The 17,833-nt window shown below is 39.2% G+C and overlaps 1 protein-coding gene across 3 annotated transcripts in view; it reads right to left on the bottom strand.

Moving 5' to 3' along the window:
• Aftph (aftiphilin) overlaps positions 1 to 17,833 on the bottom strand; it is a 58,003-nt gene that overhangs the window by 7,464 nt on the left and 32,706 nt on the right. The window contains exons 4-9 of one of the 3 annotated variants that reach the window (XM_021177747.3): positions 16,767 to 16,893; positions 15,792 to 15,848; positions 11,060 to 11,182; positions 5,839 to 5,899; positions 4,301 to 4,381; positions 72 to 195 (exon numbers count right to left, since the gene is read on the bottom strand). In XM_021177747.3, coding sequence (XP_021033406.1) covers positions 72 to 195; positions 4,301 to 4,381; positions 5,839 to 5,899; positions 11,060 to 11,182; positions 15,792 to 15,848; positions 16,767 to 16,893 — 573 coding nt within the window. Of the gene's footprint in view, positions 1 to 71; positions 196 to 4,300; positions 4,382 to 5,838; positions 5,900 to 11,059; positions 11,183 to 15,429; positions 15,690 to 15,791; positions 15,849 to 16,766; positions 16,894 to 17,833 lie in introns of those variants that run through there. The other 2 variants (XM_021177748.3, XM_085829091.1) reach the window with 2 other exon arrangements.

Genomic DNA, 17,833 nt, shown 5'->3' with positions numbered 1-17,833 from the left:
CCTCTTGCATACTTTGCTTGTGGCCATTTAAACCAGAATACAAAGTTAGGGCTAAGTTCAGGTTCATTTACCTGGTTGACGTGCTTGTCTTTTCCACTGTAGACATGAGCTTCGCAAATGCATCAGTCACTCTGAGGCTTGAGGTGGAGGTCTCCAGCTTAGCAGTTGTTAACTCATATAACTCTGGATCCACACCTTACAGCACAGAATGACAGTGAGTGAGGGCAAGCTGCATGGGTCAGAGAGCGAGCGAGCGACAAGATGTACAGCAATACTCTATCCACATGTGAGTCTGCATAAGCACCACTCACTGTCATTGTCAGATCAAGTGCTGCTCTTCCAAATGTGAGCAGTCATTACTAACCATGCTACATGAGGGCACACATGCTACAAGTGGGTGGATACCAGATAACTTTTGCAGCTGGTTCTAACCTCCCACCTTACAGAGTTTCTGGGGATTGAACTCAGGTTACCAACTTGGACAGCAGGCACCTTTACCCACTGAGCTCTCTGTGTTCATCTAATTTTATTTTGTTTATGTGTATCTATCTGCATTTATGTATGTTCATTGTATGCATGCCTCCTGCCTGAGGAGGCCAGAAGGGCTGTTGGAGTCCCTGGCACTGGAGTCACAGACAGTGTGAGCCACCACGTAGGTGTTGGGAATCGAACCCAGGTCTTTTGCAAGAGAAGCTTGTGTTCTTAACCACCGAGCCAATTAGCTAGCCTCATGTTTTTCTTTATTAAATGGTAGGCTCTGAAGTATCTATAAAAGGAATACATAAAAATCCCATTTTGAAATACATGTTGTATGTAGCTGATGCCTTTCAAATGCTTCAAGAATTTCTATCAGTCAGTTTTGTATTCATTTCTGACACATAGTGTTTATAAATAGGAGCATGCTGATATTCTCAAAATTTTTTATCTTATTTTAAGACAAGGTCTTACTCTGTTGTACGCTGGCTTTGACTCATGACAATTCTCCTGCCTCAGCTTCCTGAGTGTTGGGATTACAGGCATGAGTTATCACACCTGACCTCCAACATTCTCATTTTTAAAAAATGTTTATTTTTATGTGTATTGGTGTTTTGTCTGCATGTCTATCTGTGTAAAGGTATTTGGATCCCCTGGAACTGGAGTTGAGACTGTTAGGAGCTGCTGTGTGGGTGGCTGGGGATTGGTTCCAGGGCCTTTGGAGGAGTGGCCAGTGCTTTTAACCGCTTTCTCCAGCTCAATATCCTCAATTTTTAAACTGGCTAATGAACCTAATTTTGAACCTTGCTCTAATCTCATCAAAAAAAATTTTTTTTCTTTTAAGACTTGGGTATTTTTCTTCACGTCAGAGACTTGGAGATTAATATAAAGTTGCTAGTATAGAAAGTGATTTGGTAATTTGGTTATCTTAGACATGACTAAAGAGAAGCACAATTATTTAAAGCATCAATTTAATACTAAAAACGGACTGCATGTTCTTCAGGTAAGAGGTGGAGTGGCTAAGAGCACTACTCTGGGAGAAATGAGGACCCTTGTTCCCAGGACCCGTGACACATGTGTATCTGATGTAAGCCTGCTGGCCTGCAGCTATGGTAGTCAGCGAGAGGAACAGGAAGGAAGCTAAGGTGGGGCTATAGTTAAGCATCCCTTTACAAAAAATGCTTAATAGCGTCTCCAATTTTTTTTTCTTTCTTCTTTGAGACAGGGCATTACAATACTACTCTAGCTGGCCTCAACCTACTGAGGTTGAGGTGATCCTCCTGCCTCAGTTGGGACTACAAGTGTGCATGGCTGTACTTGGTTCAATTTTATTTTCTAAGAAAAGCCTACAGATTAAGTAAAATGTATAATAAACTCATGAACAAGTTCTTCTATGAGCACAGATGGATCTCAGATGTTAGAGAAATCAAACAAACAGCAGCTTCCACAGTTACTGAGTTCAACGAGGAGGAAGGTGCACACTGACTCCCAAGGTCTTAATAGCTCATTAATGTACACTTTCAGGACATACTTTGAAACCTCAGTTTTCCTCCAATAAGCATACAGGCCAAAGTTAAAATGTATAAAACTGTAAATGTGTATATAAAGAGCAATGAGCCAAAACTGTTTCTTTCTCTCTTCCACTGTTTAAGGTGAACTTCCAAGTGCCCACAGTATTGAGGGTGAGATCTGTGTACCACGCAGAACAACTGCATCCTGAGTGGCAACAGCAGTTTATCCAGCACTGGACACTCAGCTGCCAAGCAGTAAATGGCAGATTGAAAACAACAGCACTGACAATGACAGAAGAAAATCTCCTTCTACCCCACACAACACTCCTCCCCTCCATAATCTGCCCCCAAACCAAAAAAATGATTGAGATAACAATTAGAGTTAACGTTTTTTTCAGAAACAAGCCAATTATTTACTATAAACTACAGAGAGTTTTTAATGGAATTTTTTAAAAGTAGAACCTTAATGAGGCACAGCTTAATTATACAATTAAAGTAGCCAGCCAAATTTTATGCCAACCTCCTAAAAAAAAAAAAAAAAAAAAAATCACACACACGATAGTTTACAGCAAGCTAAGAAAAAATGACTTTCCCATAAACAAGTTAAGAAAGGACAAATAAGTGGTGAGACTAACACTAAAGAGGGGATTTGTACCTGACGCAGGGGGAGTTTTAATGAAACCCAAAGAAAGCCAAGGCAAATTCACTGTAAACAAATTTACACAGCGACCTAGAGCATACTGATGAAAACCCAGAGTTTAAAGGTTTCCCAGGGCAGAGACTGCATTGGACCATGCTGTGCTCACATCCACTGCAGCCTTAACCTTCCCAGTCTTGCAGCTATACCCTGAGCCCAATTATCAGGCCATCTCCGCACTTCTTTAGGCAACCAGGTTATTTGTGCTCCTATCAACGCTTTTTAAACAAATTTAAAATATAAGCACATTTGAAATCTAATCCAAGCTTTCTGTAGCCAAAAGAGAAAGTGACCTCTTTTTCATTATAATGCAGACTGATTAAATTTAGCTGAGAGAACTCAGGTAACTCTTAGCTTCCCCCTTTATCTCTAGTAAGCATCATGACAATTTTAGCTCCTCCAGGCTGTTCCCTAAGTCAGATATTCTTAGTAGAGCTTTAAGTAGTAAAGTATCAAATTGATGTAAGTAACAAGACCAAATACAGACTTTTTTTCATATACTCTCAAGAATCTTGACAACAATGAAAATGAAAACTAGGAGCTTAGATTTGAGAAATCTATTCATTCCACCTGAGATTTGTGGGCCTTCCCTGTGGCAGAAGGGGTTTCCCTAGCTGGATATAAGAGAAGGGTACCCTGGGGAAGGACTGCCCTTAGCTGGCTTTGTTCTTCCTTCATATTTGTGGCTGATAAACCATTGAAGTGGGTGGCTGGGCTACCTAATAAGACTCACCCCAAACAAAACACCCCCAATTCTTAGGAACCCGGGGCTAGCTACAGAACTGGCCACCAGTGAGCACAGACGGGGATCCTCAGTATGCATCCCGGGGCATTTACCCCAGCAGCTGTCTGAGCATCAGTGAGGACAGGGATTCATTAAAATCATATTCAACAAAATGTAAACATTAAAATGCCATTATAATTTTGATCTTTTATTCGGTTAGAAAATGACAAAGTACATTAGTCCTTTGGTCAATGAACTAGGGCAGAGCATTAACAGGTCCTAGAAAGCTTAGTTTGTAGCTGTTAGGTTCATAGCAGTGGCTTACTACTACTAACTTTTGTTAACATTTTTTATTCTCCATGGAGGCTAACAGTATGCTTTCTATATAAGAGCTACATAAAAATAGTAATTTTTTAAATATGGGACTATATAACTATATGCTAGATTCCAACATTTTTGATTCAATTTTGTATTTAGCAGCACTAATAAGAACTAATTAAAATGTTAGAACTTGTAAAAGTTACATTACTATAGACATGTTCTTATCTCGCTAGTGCTATTTTCAAATGGCTTTATAGAATATGCTTTCAAAATAAGCATATAAATACATTTTCCATTTAGAGCGGGTGAAAACCAAAACATCCTTAGCTGTCTAAAGCCATTAGGGTCCTATTATTGCAGAAACTGCTTTCAGCTCTGAATATAACCCTCTGAGAGATTTCCCTTAGGACTGTATTCTGTGTAAGTAGTTTCTTGCAGTCAGCTGTCAGAAGGACGCTGGATGAAGGAAGGCAGTGGGGAGAACGCGTCTACCTGGTTCCTTGTTTATAGGAAAGTCAAATGTCGTCATGCTTTTAGTAAGTAATCACAACTATGGTTGAACGCTCTGCTGACCTGGGATTGTGCTGCTGCTAGAGCTACTGTCATCCACGGGCCCAAAGAAATCAAGGTTCAGGAGAGTGGAACCTCCACTAGCTTGGAATTCAGTGACCGTGTTGGTGGGCAGCCACACAGAAGGTAAGCCAAGGGAGGAGGGGTTACGTGTGAAAAGGGGTAAGACACACACTTGAACATGCAGGTTATAATTAGTAGTCATTACACATTTTAAAAATCAACATTAAAACAATGTGTACAGCATTAGGTTTTTATAACTAAAGTAACAATTTAACTCAATGTAGATTTCCTTGTGTACAATGTAAATAATGTAACACTTTGTTACGTTTTAGTGAGAAGTCAGTTCTTTCAATCCAAAATGAAAAGTATCAGAAAGACCAGAGAAGGCACACTAGTTAAAGGGAAACAATACTTAATCTTAACCCAGCATTAAATCACTACATGCCCCATCTTTCATGTTAGTTTCTATGAGCAATTTCTGGTTTCTAATGAATGCTTTTCAAAAGAATGACAAAGTTCTGAGTCTCAGGACATGCACCAATACATGAACTTCTTTAACATAACGTAATATAGATGTAGTAACTGCCCTACCCTGATGCACACGCTGTACTGTTCCCCTTTAACTCTGCAATAGTAATCACAAATAGTATACATTTTTAAAGAAATTGTTAATAAAGAGCATGATGATTTGACTAAAGACACCAGACAACAGCGAAAGGTACATCCAGGCTTTCCTTCAGCAGGACATTCAATAGATGGTCTCCAGGTATCCTAGAATCCCAGCTCTAAGGAAAAGCTGGTAAGTGTCTCAGGCAATGGCATGCTAAGTACCACTGAGATGACAGTGATAGTGTTCTAGACAATGGCTCAACTACTTACAAAGCAATTATAAATCAGAGTCCATGGGAAAGCCACAGCATGGACTGGAACTCTAGCACTGTGTGTGAAAGACCCTACGGTACTTGCGTAAGTTACTCCCCGTTTAGAGTTTAAAGGTCCTAAGAAAAAAATCACTGATTTCTAGAACTGCTCTGTTAGCATTTGGAGATAAAAATAATCATGAAAATCATCCATCTTCCATTTGCATATAAGTACTCTATAAAAGACTAATTATGTCATAATCTGGATCTATCTGCACACTGGTCTTGGTTAAGTGAGTAATTGTGCTTTATGCTTTGGAGCAACCGCTAGCCACAAGACTGTGTGTCCAAGAACAGTTCACAAAGGGAAGCTATAAAACATTCAAACAAATCGGTCCTAGCTAAAATATCATTTAAACTATCTAATTTTGACTTAAGATAAAGAAACTAAAACTTTACCTTATTCTTACTACCATTACTTGAGCATTAATATTGTTGGTAACATTAATGGCTGGTATCTTGAGCAATTGCTATTTAGAAAGAAAGCCTGAATTTCCAAAGATAAGAATAAGAAGTTATGTTCAAACAAAAAAGGAAATCAGCAGAGAGAAGTTTGTCTGAACTGTGTAGCTTTCTTAGCTCTAGCCCTGGTGCTAGAGGCTCTACGGAGAGACGTACCATCTAAAGGGTTAGTAAGGCCACTGCTACTCCAGTCAAACTGGACAGGTGGGAGAGACTCCTAGAGTTGAAACCAAAACAAAAACAAAACAATCAAAATTAATCAGTATAGGTAGTAGCAACATAAAGATTTCCTAAAACAAAGCAACTCCCTCAAAAGTACAATAAGACCATTATGCAACAATGTACCTACTGACAAATTTTGGATAACTACAATTTCAGGCTATTTGCAAATATTAACAAGCTGAAATTGGAAAACTTATAAACAGTATACTTATTGATACTATGTTTTAAACTGTTAAATTTCAAGAAAAGGATTTAAAACAGACGTTTTTTGACTTAGTGATTACCTTTATTTAAATACTAGTCATGTAACACTAACATAAAATACAACATGACAGAGAAGGAACTACATTGAAAGTGACATCTAAGATGAGAGTAACTACTAAATAACTCGTTCTAGATGGTCTTTACTAACTTAGCTGGTCTCATGATACAGAACAAGGAGGAACAGAGTCCAAGGTCTCTAGTTCTTTACAAGTTTCCTTATTTCAAAAGAAAAGAAACTGTGCACCAAAAAATAGGATGCACTTTGTCTGTTTTTGAGACAAGGCCTTCCTATGTAGTTCTGGAGTACAGCTGGCTTGGTACTCACTCTGCAGACCAGGCTGGCCTCAAACGCAGACATTTACCTTCCTCTACCTCCTGAGTGCTGGGAACAAAGGTCTGTCCACCAGCACTGGATGGAATGTTCATTTTTAACGTGCTCATTTGCAGATATTTAATTTAAAGCGTGTGTGCACGTGTGTGTGTGTGTGTGTGTGTGTGTGTAGTGCAGAGGGAGGGAGAGGGAGAGGGAGAGAAAAAAACAGATTGTGAGTGCAAGGCCCAGGATCCTCCATCCTCTGTCCTGTATAGAACTGGGGTTACAACTTCAGAATGACATACCCTCTTTTTATTTGAGTGTGGGAGATTCAAACTTAGGTCTAGATGCCTGCACACAGGCAAGTATTTTTAACCCACTGAGCCATATCTCTGGCCTAATTAATATATTTTTGAGACAAGGTCCTGCTAACCTTCTCAGGACAGTGTCAAACCTACGGTCCTCATGCTCGAGGCTATTCAACAGACCTGCCCCACAACAGGTCAGGTATTTATTCTAGTCAACTTCTCTCACTTAGAAATTACATGAAATTACATTTTTTTTTCTTTTTCATTCTGAGGCAGTCTTATTCAGTTGCTCAGGCTGGCCTTAAACTGACTATGTAAAGACAGGCTGGTTTTTAAATTCACACTCCTCCTCTTCAGTCCTCCGAGTGTGATCATAGCATGCACAACCATACCTTGGGAGATTTATGAAATAATGCACTGAAATGAATTCTTTTTTTGTTATTGTTTTTCGGTTTTTCGAGACAGGGTTTCTCTGTGTAGCACTGGCTGTCCTGGAACTCACTTTGTAGACCAGGCTGGCCTCGAACTCAGAAATCCACCTGCCTCTGCCTCCCAAGTGCTGGGATTAAAGGTGTGAGCCACCATGCTGAAATGAATTCTTATAAGTGATTACTACTCTAGGGTTTTCAATTTCATAATATAAATGAAATTGGCTGGCAAATGTTCCTCACGTTAAGTTTTTGTTTTCTCTTTTGGTGGCTATGCTGACAAGACGTGCGTGTGGAAATAGCTTGTGTTCTATCAGGCATTTGCACACCAACACACAGTTGCTTATTTCCTTGAATGCCGTTGGCACTGCTGGCCATGCTTCCCTGTGAGGAAGGCACTGTCACAACAGTATACTTACTTTCTTTCTGGGTAAAGACACTATTACCTGTAGGACAGGAACATGAATTAGTTCTTTGGAGGCAATATTATAATTGTCTTGGTAAAAGAAGGACAGGTAGACTAATAAAAATCAAGTTCAGTCTGTCCAGCTTGGAGCTGAGAAGGACGTATAATCCCAAGTAAAAGGCTAGCATCAAGAGATGCCTGGGGTGGAGGGTGGATGGAGGGAGTGTAACTATGCAGTGTCTCTGTTCTATGTCTGTGCTGTGCACTGGCTCCCAACCTGCGTTCAATCCTCAGCTCCTAAGGGAGCTCTGTGGTGAGTGAAGAGTTTTGTATGTTGACTGCGGGGTGGTACCTGCATCGACACCTGTGACCAAGATATATATAACTATATATAAATGAATCGGTATCTTATTCCTGACTATACCTTATATCTATTGTAATTATATGAATGGTAGCCAAAAGCTACATAGGTGGACACACAGGTCTTTTCTTTGTTCTATCTTTGTAATACCATGAATATCTAATAATTTCATATAAGTTAAAAATAATGCTAGGGAAACCCTGGTTTATAACCTACCCGAAGATTAATAAAAACTTAGAGGAAAAAAAAATCTTAAAAAAAAAAAAAAAAAGCTAACTGTAGAGCAAATACACCTGGGCAGATCTAATTTACTCCATTTTTGGAAAAGAGAAACCTTTAGCGGTTAACAGTGAAGAACTGGGCAGAACGTAGGTTTATACAATAACATTATTTCTGGACAAATGGCTCTTTTGTAAACATTTATGTAAGTGATATCAATGAACTGGATAATTAGAAATATTTCATTGATTTGGTGGAATTTTGGCTATTTATGGATATTTATGACATCTTGAGAACAACCAAAATTATGATAATGAGCCACTAAGTATGAATTAACATTTAGTGGAGATGAGGAAGATGAAAAACAGACTACTGTAACAAGGTGGTGAGCTATAACGACTTCACAAGTAAAGCAACCCAAAGAGAAGCGCGTGGAGAAAAGCCTTTGCAATAGCTTTATGTGTAATGTGCAGTGGATGATTCCTGCAGAGACAGAAGCACTGGAGAAACCAGACTGAAGAAGCAGAACAGAAACACGGAGGCTGGAGAAAGGAGCCCTCATTCCAGTCCTGCTGATCCACTGATTTGCAGCTTTGGGCACGTCATTAACCTTTCCAAGTATGGTTTCTTCCTGAAATGGGCACATGGTATGAGATAATCACCCTTGAACTGGGATTCACAAAGCTCCATCAAGAGGCTAAGCTGCTACTGATGATGGGGTGGGCAACTATCAGTCTGACTCGACCTGAAATGAGTTCAAGACCCCGCCGTCCTCTGCAGCAAAGCAAAACAACAACAACACCCACCCTGCTGTCCCCTCTAAGACTTCTACCTTTTGTTTGGTTTTATTTCTGATCTACTGAATTTCGTTCTCTCAGGGTTTAATTAATTATTAATCTCCATCTCTTCTTGAACTCAATATTTACCTGCCTCAGTCTCCCAAGTGCTGGAATTACAAGTGTGTCAGTACACTTGGCTCCCAAGTTTTAAAATCCCTTAACAAGGGAATGCAAAGGTTGCAGAACTGCCAAATGCTGCTCAGGTTGAGAGGGGAAACCCCAAGCATAAAACAAGTGTTTACACTGGAACCGGGTATGGAACTGACAAGGACTTGTGCAACTGTGGTTTGCTTGACAGTGCTGTTCAGTGATGCTGAAAATGAAAGCACACAAGGGATGTGTGGTACATGGTTTCTGGGGGTGGGTGGGGAGTGGGTGGAAAGACAGGTATTCCTGTCTGATATAATTTGCAGACTTCCATCATTACAGGCTACGGTCATTCATCTGAAAAGCACAACCACCACAAGATGCAAGAGGGTTACTCTATGAACCAAGAAAGTGCATAGAGATTTCACACGGCATGTTAGTGACTACATAAGACACACCGCTTTATACGAAGAAAATCCTTATAATGCAGTCAGGTGCTTCTGTTAACCTGAACCACAGGTATGGAGCCAAGCAATGATTGTACAGTCTGGTTAGCAGTTAGCAGCTCAGCACAAAATTCTAAATTAAAATACATGTATTTCATTTGGTCATCTGAAATATGCTTTTGGTTAAGAATATAACATGGTATAAGGTCATGACTAGAAGATGCTTCTAAGGTGTAGAGGCAAAATGACAAGCAACAGCTAACCAACGAAACAGGCAGTAGTTATGGGGATGCTGTACAGAAAAGGAAAGAGCAAAGAGGAAAGACTAACACTCAGTGTCTCAGTAATGAAAATGGAAGCTCCGTTTCCAGTAAGTATGGCAAAGCAGCTACCACTGTAGGGATGAGGATGGTGATGAGGCAGGAAGTGTGCTGTGGCTGATGGTGTAGGCCACAGACAGAGTAGGCTTACGAGTGCATGAGGGCAAGGAAAGGAGATGAGCACACTGCCCAACCACCCATAAAGTCAGGCAGCACGCATGACAGCCTGCCACCTAACACCAAGCCTGCAGTGCACTGGCTTGGAAATGAAGTTTAATTTATGTTGTGCCCAGAATAAACCACGGTGCCAGGGGGTGGTGGTGCACACCTTAATCTCAGCATTCAGGAGGACCTCTAAGTTTGAGGACAGCTTGGTCTACAAAGCAAGTTCCAAGCCAGCCAGCCAGCCAGGGCTACGAAAAGAAGCCCTGTTTCAAAAAACCCAAACCACAACAAAACCCGCAGTGGCATATAATAGTGAAAACAGATGTTTCTTCAAACACACTTGAAAGGGTTGGACCTATATTTATACATCATTTTCTAAAGTATGTTCTTCAAAACACTACTTCCACAAAAGTATGATCTTCTCCTCCTGAACCCTGCAAAACCTGTGGTCAAATAAACTTGAGAAAGAAATTAAAATTAAATAGCAGCATTTACTGCAGGGCTCAGGGGAACTGAATGTGTATTGTGAATCTCCAAGGATGGTTGTGAGCGTATAATATTTTCCCCAAACTTACTTTACCCTGGAACAATGCTTTAGTGGGCTACTGATATAGACTATACATTTTGGGAAGAACTGTCCAAACATACATTTGTTAGAGATAACTTGTAAGCGTTAGTACAAATGTAGTGTTTTCTAGTGTTTGAAAATCTGGCACTTATTATATTTGTGTCAGTATTTATGATCTTAAAAACTAAGACTGTGACTTGGACTGGTTTAAAAACTTACTAATAATAAATCTTGTTTTGTATATTATCTTCTTATTTTTGAAAATTACAGATAATTTGTTCACTGTAGCCTAAGAATGTTAAGTAACATCTAAAACATGTCCACTTTCAAGTTTTACAAATATAAAATGAAAGACATATTAAGAAAAATAAACCAGCATGTGTGATTATGTGTCTGTATAAATGCATAATGGATACATATGGATAGTTTACCTGGAATGGATCTGATGTACACGTGTTTATTTCTGGTGTCATAATGGTTGTCTGACCAATAGAAGCAATTTTTTCTGCAGCAGATAGTGGTTTTAATGGTTCCTTGGTGGGCTCTAACATTCCCTGAAAAAGATATATTAGTCATTAATTGGAAATGGATAGACACAAAGCTTATAATAATGGCAATGTAAGAGAAAAGAAAAAAATTCAAATAATATAATATAAAAGATTATTTTAGAATAAAATGTTTTGAAGTCAAATCTTCCATTTTTAAAAAAAAATTATTTATTTTATGTATATGACCACATTGTCCTTGACCCTCCAGAAAGGGCATCAGATCCAATTACAGATGGTTGTGAGCCACCATGTGGTTGCTATGAATTGAACTCATGACCTCTGGAAGAATAGTCAGTGCTCTTAACCGCTGAGCTATCTTTCCAGTCCCAAATCTTCCATTTTCAATAATATTTTATTTTATGCTACTTAAGACACTAATATTAGTCAGGCGGTGGTGGCGCACGCCTTTAATCCCAGCACTTGGGAGGCAGAGGCAGGTGGAATTCGAGGTCAGCCTGGTCTACAAAGTGATTTCCAGGACAGTCAGGGCTACACAGAGAAACCCTGTCTCAAAAAGACAAAAAAAAAAAAAGACACTAATACTATATGAAAAGGCAATATTTCTAACATAGTGGTATGTTGAAAGCATATGTCTTTTAGTGTGAATTTAATATGTTTAAATCTGAGCTGGTGTCTCAGTACTTAGATTCTGGGTCTGGCAAAGAAAGAATAGACAGACTGCCACTTCAGAGGGCAAGACACTGTATGTACTCCACTGGATCTGAAACAATTCAAACATACTTTTTTAAAGTAAAAAATGAAAATATTATAGATTGATATGGAAACAAACAAGCAAATCATTTAGTATCAAGGTTCTACCAAACATGAAAATAGCTAACTCAGGTTAACAGCACAAAGCAGCAAGGCTTTGTATATAAACCATAGCTGAGGTCCAGGGTAAAATGCTTATGCTTACGTCTTCTGGAGACCAGCCAAACAAAACCAAACAACCTGATGAGCTCTTAAATATTTATTGGTTTATATTTCGTACAAAAATCATTTTTAACTATATGTGTGCATATGTGTATGAGATCAAAGCTACTAACCAGTAATTTCAAAATCTGTACATTTCTAAAACTGCCTTTCAGGAGACTCCCTACTCTCACTGAGGTAGAAACTAATGAAAAGCAATTTACACACTGAACTCCTCTTCTCCCCAGCCTCCCAATTCCTAATATTAATGCATGTGGCAGGCCTCCTTCCATGTAGTAAAAGATGAAAGTAAGTTCATGGTCACCGTGCTGCACCATGTATATTATAACATGCTTTAAATGCTTCTTAATTTGAACTACGATTTAAACCAGTGGTGCCCAAGCTGTGGTTGCCAATCAACAGCACCTAAAACCTGATCAAACGTGTAAATTCTCAAGCTCTGCCTCGGATTATAAAGAAGCTTAAGATAGTGTGTCTTTGTTTTTTGTTTCCTCTTTCTTCTTCTTTTTGAGACAGAATTTACTCTGAGGAGCCCACGTTGTCCTGTAGCTCGTTCTGTAGATTAGGCTGGCCGGCCTTGGCTTTAGAGATCACCTCCTTAGTACTGAGATTAAAGGTATGCACCACCAAACCCCACCCACAGAAATCTGTGTCTTAAATCTTCCAAATGATTCTGGTGAAGTTGGAGAACCAGAAACTGAAATGACTATTTCAGGTGCCGTCTTCCATGTGAGACGCACCACAGGAGAAATAGAAGTGTAGCTAAGCTTTATGTCAGAGACATCCCTGGAAAAAGTTCTGGCCTGGCAGGCATGAGGGGCCTTACCTAGTTCACTGCTTACGCAAGTAAAAAAGGGAGGCACGGGGACACTTGCTACAATTCCACTACCCACCCATAAATCTATTTATGTTCATTAAATAAATTTAGTGTTTTAAAACCTTAAAAGCAGTAAGTTTTTATTATTATAGGCAATAAAGTACAAAACTGAAGTGTAAGTTCTACCACCAACTCCTTAAAGCCAGCTAACGTGCATCAAGAAGCTCCTGCTGGCAGCTTACCAATTATCTACCAGCCCAACTTAGACTAAGAGACTACACAACAGCCTCTGGAGTCCTACTGTCTGAGAAAAAAAGAAATGCAAGTAACCAACAAGTTAAAGAAAAGTTCTGGACTGTATTCATCTAGAACAGAGAAGCATACAATACAAGGTAAGTAAGTGAGCAGCAACTAATTTAAAAAAACAAAACAAAACCTCAGGCACAGAAAATTCCACAACAAACTGAAAAAAACCATAATGTTCCAGTTCCATGCCAATAAAATTAGAGCCTACTCACAGAAAATAAACTGTGGATGAAAAACAAAACAAAACAAGTTGTACTTTACAGGCACATATAAGTGATATAATTTATACTTCATTTTACAGTTGCTTACTTTGTTTTTCATTGAAACAGGGTTTTTTTCATGTAGCCCGGGCTGAACTTGAGCTAGCGTGAGCAAAGGATGAGCCTGAGCTCACTCCCTCCTGACCCTCCTGCTTTCACCTGCGTAGTGCTGGGATTATAGGTCTGCACCACCACACTTAGTTTTCTTGAGTTTTTAACCACATTTTCCCCTTAAGTTCAATTTACTCCTTATAATAACATGAGATTTTTGCTTAATAGATAGGACATTTTCATTTAGCAATAATTCACCCACAAACACCAAACTTGATACTGTAACTCAGACACTGGGCAGATAGCTGTGTTTGCTGTGCAAGCCTGAAGACCTGAGTTCAAATCCTCAGGACCCACCTAAAAGATGGGTGCAGTTAGCTGTTCATGTATGCCTGTAATCCCAGCATTGTGAATCCTGGACAGAGAAAGCTGGGGCTTGCTGGCCTGTAGCCTAGTCCAGGTTCAGTGAGCAATCTGCCTCAAAGGAATAAGGACCCAATGTCCTCCCCTTGACCACACATGTAAACCCACTCCCCACAAGAGGCAAAATGTGACTGATTCTTGTTTTCATTCTATTCTTTAACAAGATTCAGTCACATTTTGCCTCCCATTTGCTAGAACTACCTGGAATATCTGGGAAAAAAAAAAAAACATTAACAATATTAATGGAAACTGTAAGGTCCTGGCTTATTTCCATATATTCTAATTTGGTATTTTCATGCTCCTATGGACATCCACAGTCTCAATGTTGTTTTATTTAAAATTAATAACTGAATTAAACATATCTCTAATGTGCCAGGCATTTTATCTTCCATTTTTCTTCTTAAAAGTTTAGAAAAAACAGGCTGGGAAGATGGCTCAGCTTTAGTGCTTGCCTTACATGGGTGAGAACAGAGTTTAGATGCCCAGCATCCATGTTCCACGGGCGGGTGGGAAAGCACACCTTTAATCCCAGCACCTTTAATCAGGCGGCAGAGACAGAGCCTTAGAGCAAACTAGCTAGCTACATTAGTTAAATTAGTGACTTCTGGGTTCAAGTAAGAGACTCTGCCTTAGTATGTTAGGTGGAGAGCAATTGAGGCTACTTGATTATCAACTTCAGGTCTCCACATGCACAAACAAAGATACATGTGTCCTACCTATGTACATGCATATGCACACTACATACACATGTAAAAAAGTTTAGAAGGAAAACCCATCAAAAGTATATTTTAGAAAAAGTTAAACATAAAAATAATCTTCCATTTAAAACAGCACATGATCTATAATGGAATATAAAAAATGTCTCATGTAAAGACATGAAGGATATATAATTATGAATATTACATAAATATGTACCCCTAAGATTACAACAGCAAATCTTTAAAATACTTAGGGAGTTTGAAGAGACTGCTCAGTAGGTAGGTCTTGCTCTTGTAGAGGACCCAGATTCCGTTTCCAGCACCCACCTGTAACTCCAGTTCCAGCAGACCTGAAGATCTCTTCTGAGCTCTGTGAGCACCAAACATGCATGTAGTACACACACACACACACACACACAAAACAATCACACACATAAAATCTAAACTTTCCTTTTTGTGTTTTTGAGACAGTGTTGGCTGTCTTGGGACTCATTGTGCAGACCAGGCTGTCCTTCAACTCTGAGATCTGTCTGCCTCTGCCTCCCCAGTGCTGGGATAAAAGGCAAATGTCACCACTACCTAGATAAATTTAAACATTTTTAAAAATAAAATTTACATATGTGTGCATGCATATATGTACACATGAGCACAGGTTCCCATGGAGGCCAGAGCAGGGTACTGATGCTCCTGAAACTGGCATTCTAGGTGGCTGTGAGCTGTGGACACTGAGAACCAAACTCAAGGCCTCTCACGCACCAGAGTTTTGTGTTAGTCAAGCTAGTTTAGAACTTATGTAGCCTGGCTAGCCTCAAACTTGTGGCCATACTCTGCCTCAGCCTTCCAAGCAGTGAAATAACAGGTAGAGGCATCATACCCAGTCTTGAAATGCCTCTTAAAGCACACTTTCTAGCAAGTGTAGTGATACACACCTTGAATTTTAGCATCCAGGAGGCAAACTCAGGCAGGCAAATCTCTGTAAGTAAAGGCCAGACTGTTCTACATGGAGAGTCCTGTGCCAGCCGGGTCTACATAGAAAGACCATGTCTCAAGATAAACAACTACTTTTTTTTTGTCATGCTATATAAGATGATTTTTTAAAATAAATGCAATAAATATCCTGTACTTACCAATCCTGCTGCATACATGGGCACTATAACAGGTTGCTTCTTATTGCCAGTGAATAGCTGTGTATATTAGGGAGGAAGAACATGCATTTAGAGAATGATTTGTCTGTCATACAAAAAAAATTATTTCTAGTATGCTTATGATGTTTTATTATACTGTGAATAATGAACTCAATAAGCTAAGCTTTATATATGGCTCATATGTACATGCATACTATATGTGTGCATATATACACGTGTACATACATACACGTACGTACATACATGCATGTATGTACACATGTGTGTGTATATATATATATATATATATATATATATATATATATATATATATAAAACTCAGTCCATTTTTCATTTTATAGTTAAGGAAAAACAAAAATTTTCAAAAATAAGTACTTAGAGCAGTGGTTCTCAAACCTGTAGGTCATGACCCCTTTGGAGTTGAACAACTCTTTCACAGGTGTCACCTAAGACTATCAGAAAACACAGATATTTAATTATGATTCATACATAACAGTAGCAAACTTACAGTTATGAAGAAGCAATGAAAATAATGTTATGGTTGGAAGTCACCACATGAGGAACTGTATTAAAGGGTTGCAGCATTAGGAAGGCTGAGAACCACTGACTTCAGAGGAACATTATGATGTCTTTTGGGTTTGGTTTGGTTTGGTTTGGTTTTTTTGAGACAGGGTTTTTGTGTGTAGCCCTGGCTGTCCTGGAACTCACTCTGTAGACCAGGCTGGCCTCGAACTCAGAAATCCGCCTGCCTCTGTCTCCCAAGTGCTGGGATTAAAGGCGTGCACCACCACCGCCCAGCTCATTATGATGTCTTAAAATTGCCTAATCAAAACAAGTTAGCGTTTAAGCCAATCCTTTTTCTGTAGAGCTAGATAATCACAGTGTAAACAGGAAAATAGTAAATTTAAAAACCATACAGGTTTATTAAAGAATTTTTCAAAATTCTAACAAACTCACAATGTTTCGAGTGTCTATTCCCAAGGAGCACAAAAGCTTCTTGTTGCTATGCGAGCCACCCCACTGGTACCGCAAACCATGTGCATCATGGATGTCCTGCAGTTCGGTCCATACACCCCTCAACTCACTGTAAAGGCCACAAAGAAGACAACAGGTTACTCCAGCCCCTTCACCGTAAACTTCACCTTCAGTACACTGATGATACACTATGCACTGTAGTAAATATCGTATCTAACCTATCTGTATTAACTATTATCTCAGTGCAATCAAGAGCTAGCACTAAAGATCATTAGAAAGGTAAGCTAAATTTATATGAAGGCATACAGTCCAGGAACTAGCCTGTTTAAAAAAAAAAGATTATTTATTTTATATGTCTAGTGTTTTGTCTGCATGTGGGTATATATATGTACCACATATGTGACCCAAACCTTCAAAGGTTAGAAGAGGGTGTCAGATGCCCTGAACCTGGTCAGCTGTGAGCTACTATTTTGGTTCTGGGAACTGAACCTAGGCCCTTTGCAAGAGCAGTAAGTGCTCTTAACTGCTGAGCTGTCTCTCCAGCTTGTTCTTTTTTTTTTTTTTTATTGTAAAAACAAACAACAAACCCCAACATTTAAGGGCTGGGGCTATAGCTTATTGGTTGAGTTCTGCCTTGCAAATCCCTGGGTCCCATCCCCAGCACTCAGTAACTTGGCATGGTGGTGCAGGTCTACGATCCCAGGACTCGGGAGAAAGAGGATCAGAAGTTCAAACTCAGCCTTGGCTACACAGTAAGTTCAGGTTAGCCTGTTATACATGAGACATTATTTCAAAAAATTAACATTTAAAAGAAAAAAAATCACTTGGCATCCACCATTTTAATTTACTAGAGTTACTCAATATTTGGGTGTTTATTATTTTTGTGGTGTAAAACAGATCTCACTATGTAGCTCAGGTGGGCTACAACCTACAGCTCTCAATAAGTTATCTTTTACTTTTTGGTTAATATTATTAGGCTGGCAGTGACCATCTTTTAGTATTTTATTGTGTATATGATTGTATGGCATATTATTTCCTAAGGTTAAATC

This window comes from Mus caroli, unplaced genomic scaffold (assembly GCF_978045245.1).
Source record: "Mus caroli unplaced genomic scaffold, Mus_caroli_1 scaffold_13, whole genome shotgun sequence".
Lineage (NCBI taxonomy): Eukaryota > Metazoa > Chordata > Mammalia > Rodentia > Muridae > Mus > Mus caroli.
This window is presented reverse-complemented; position numbering and strand designations above follow the sequence as displayed.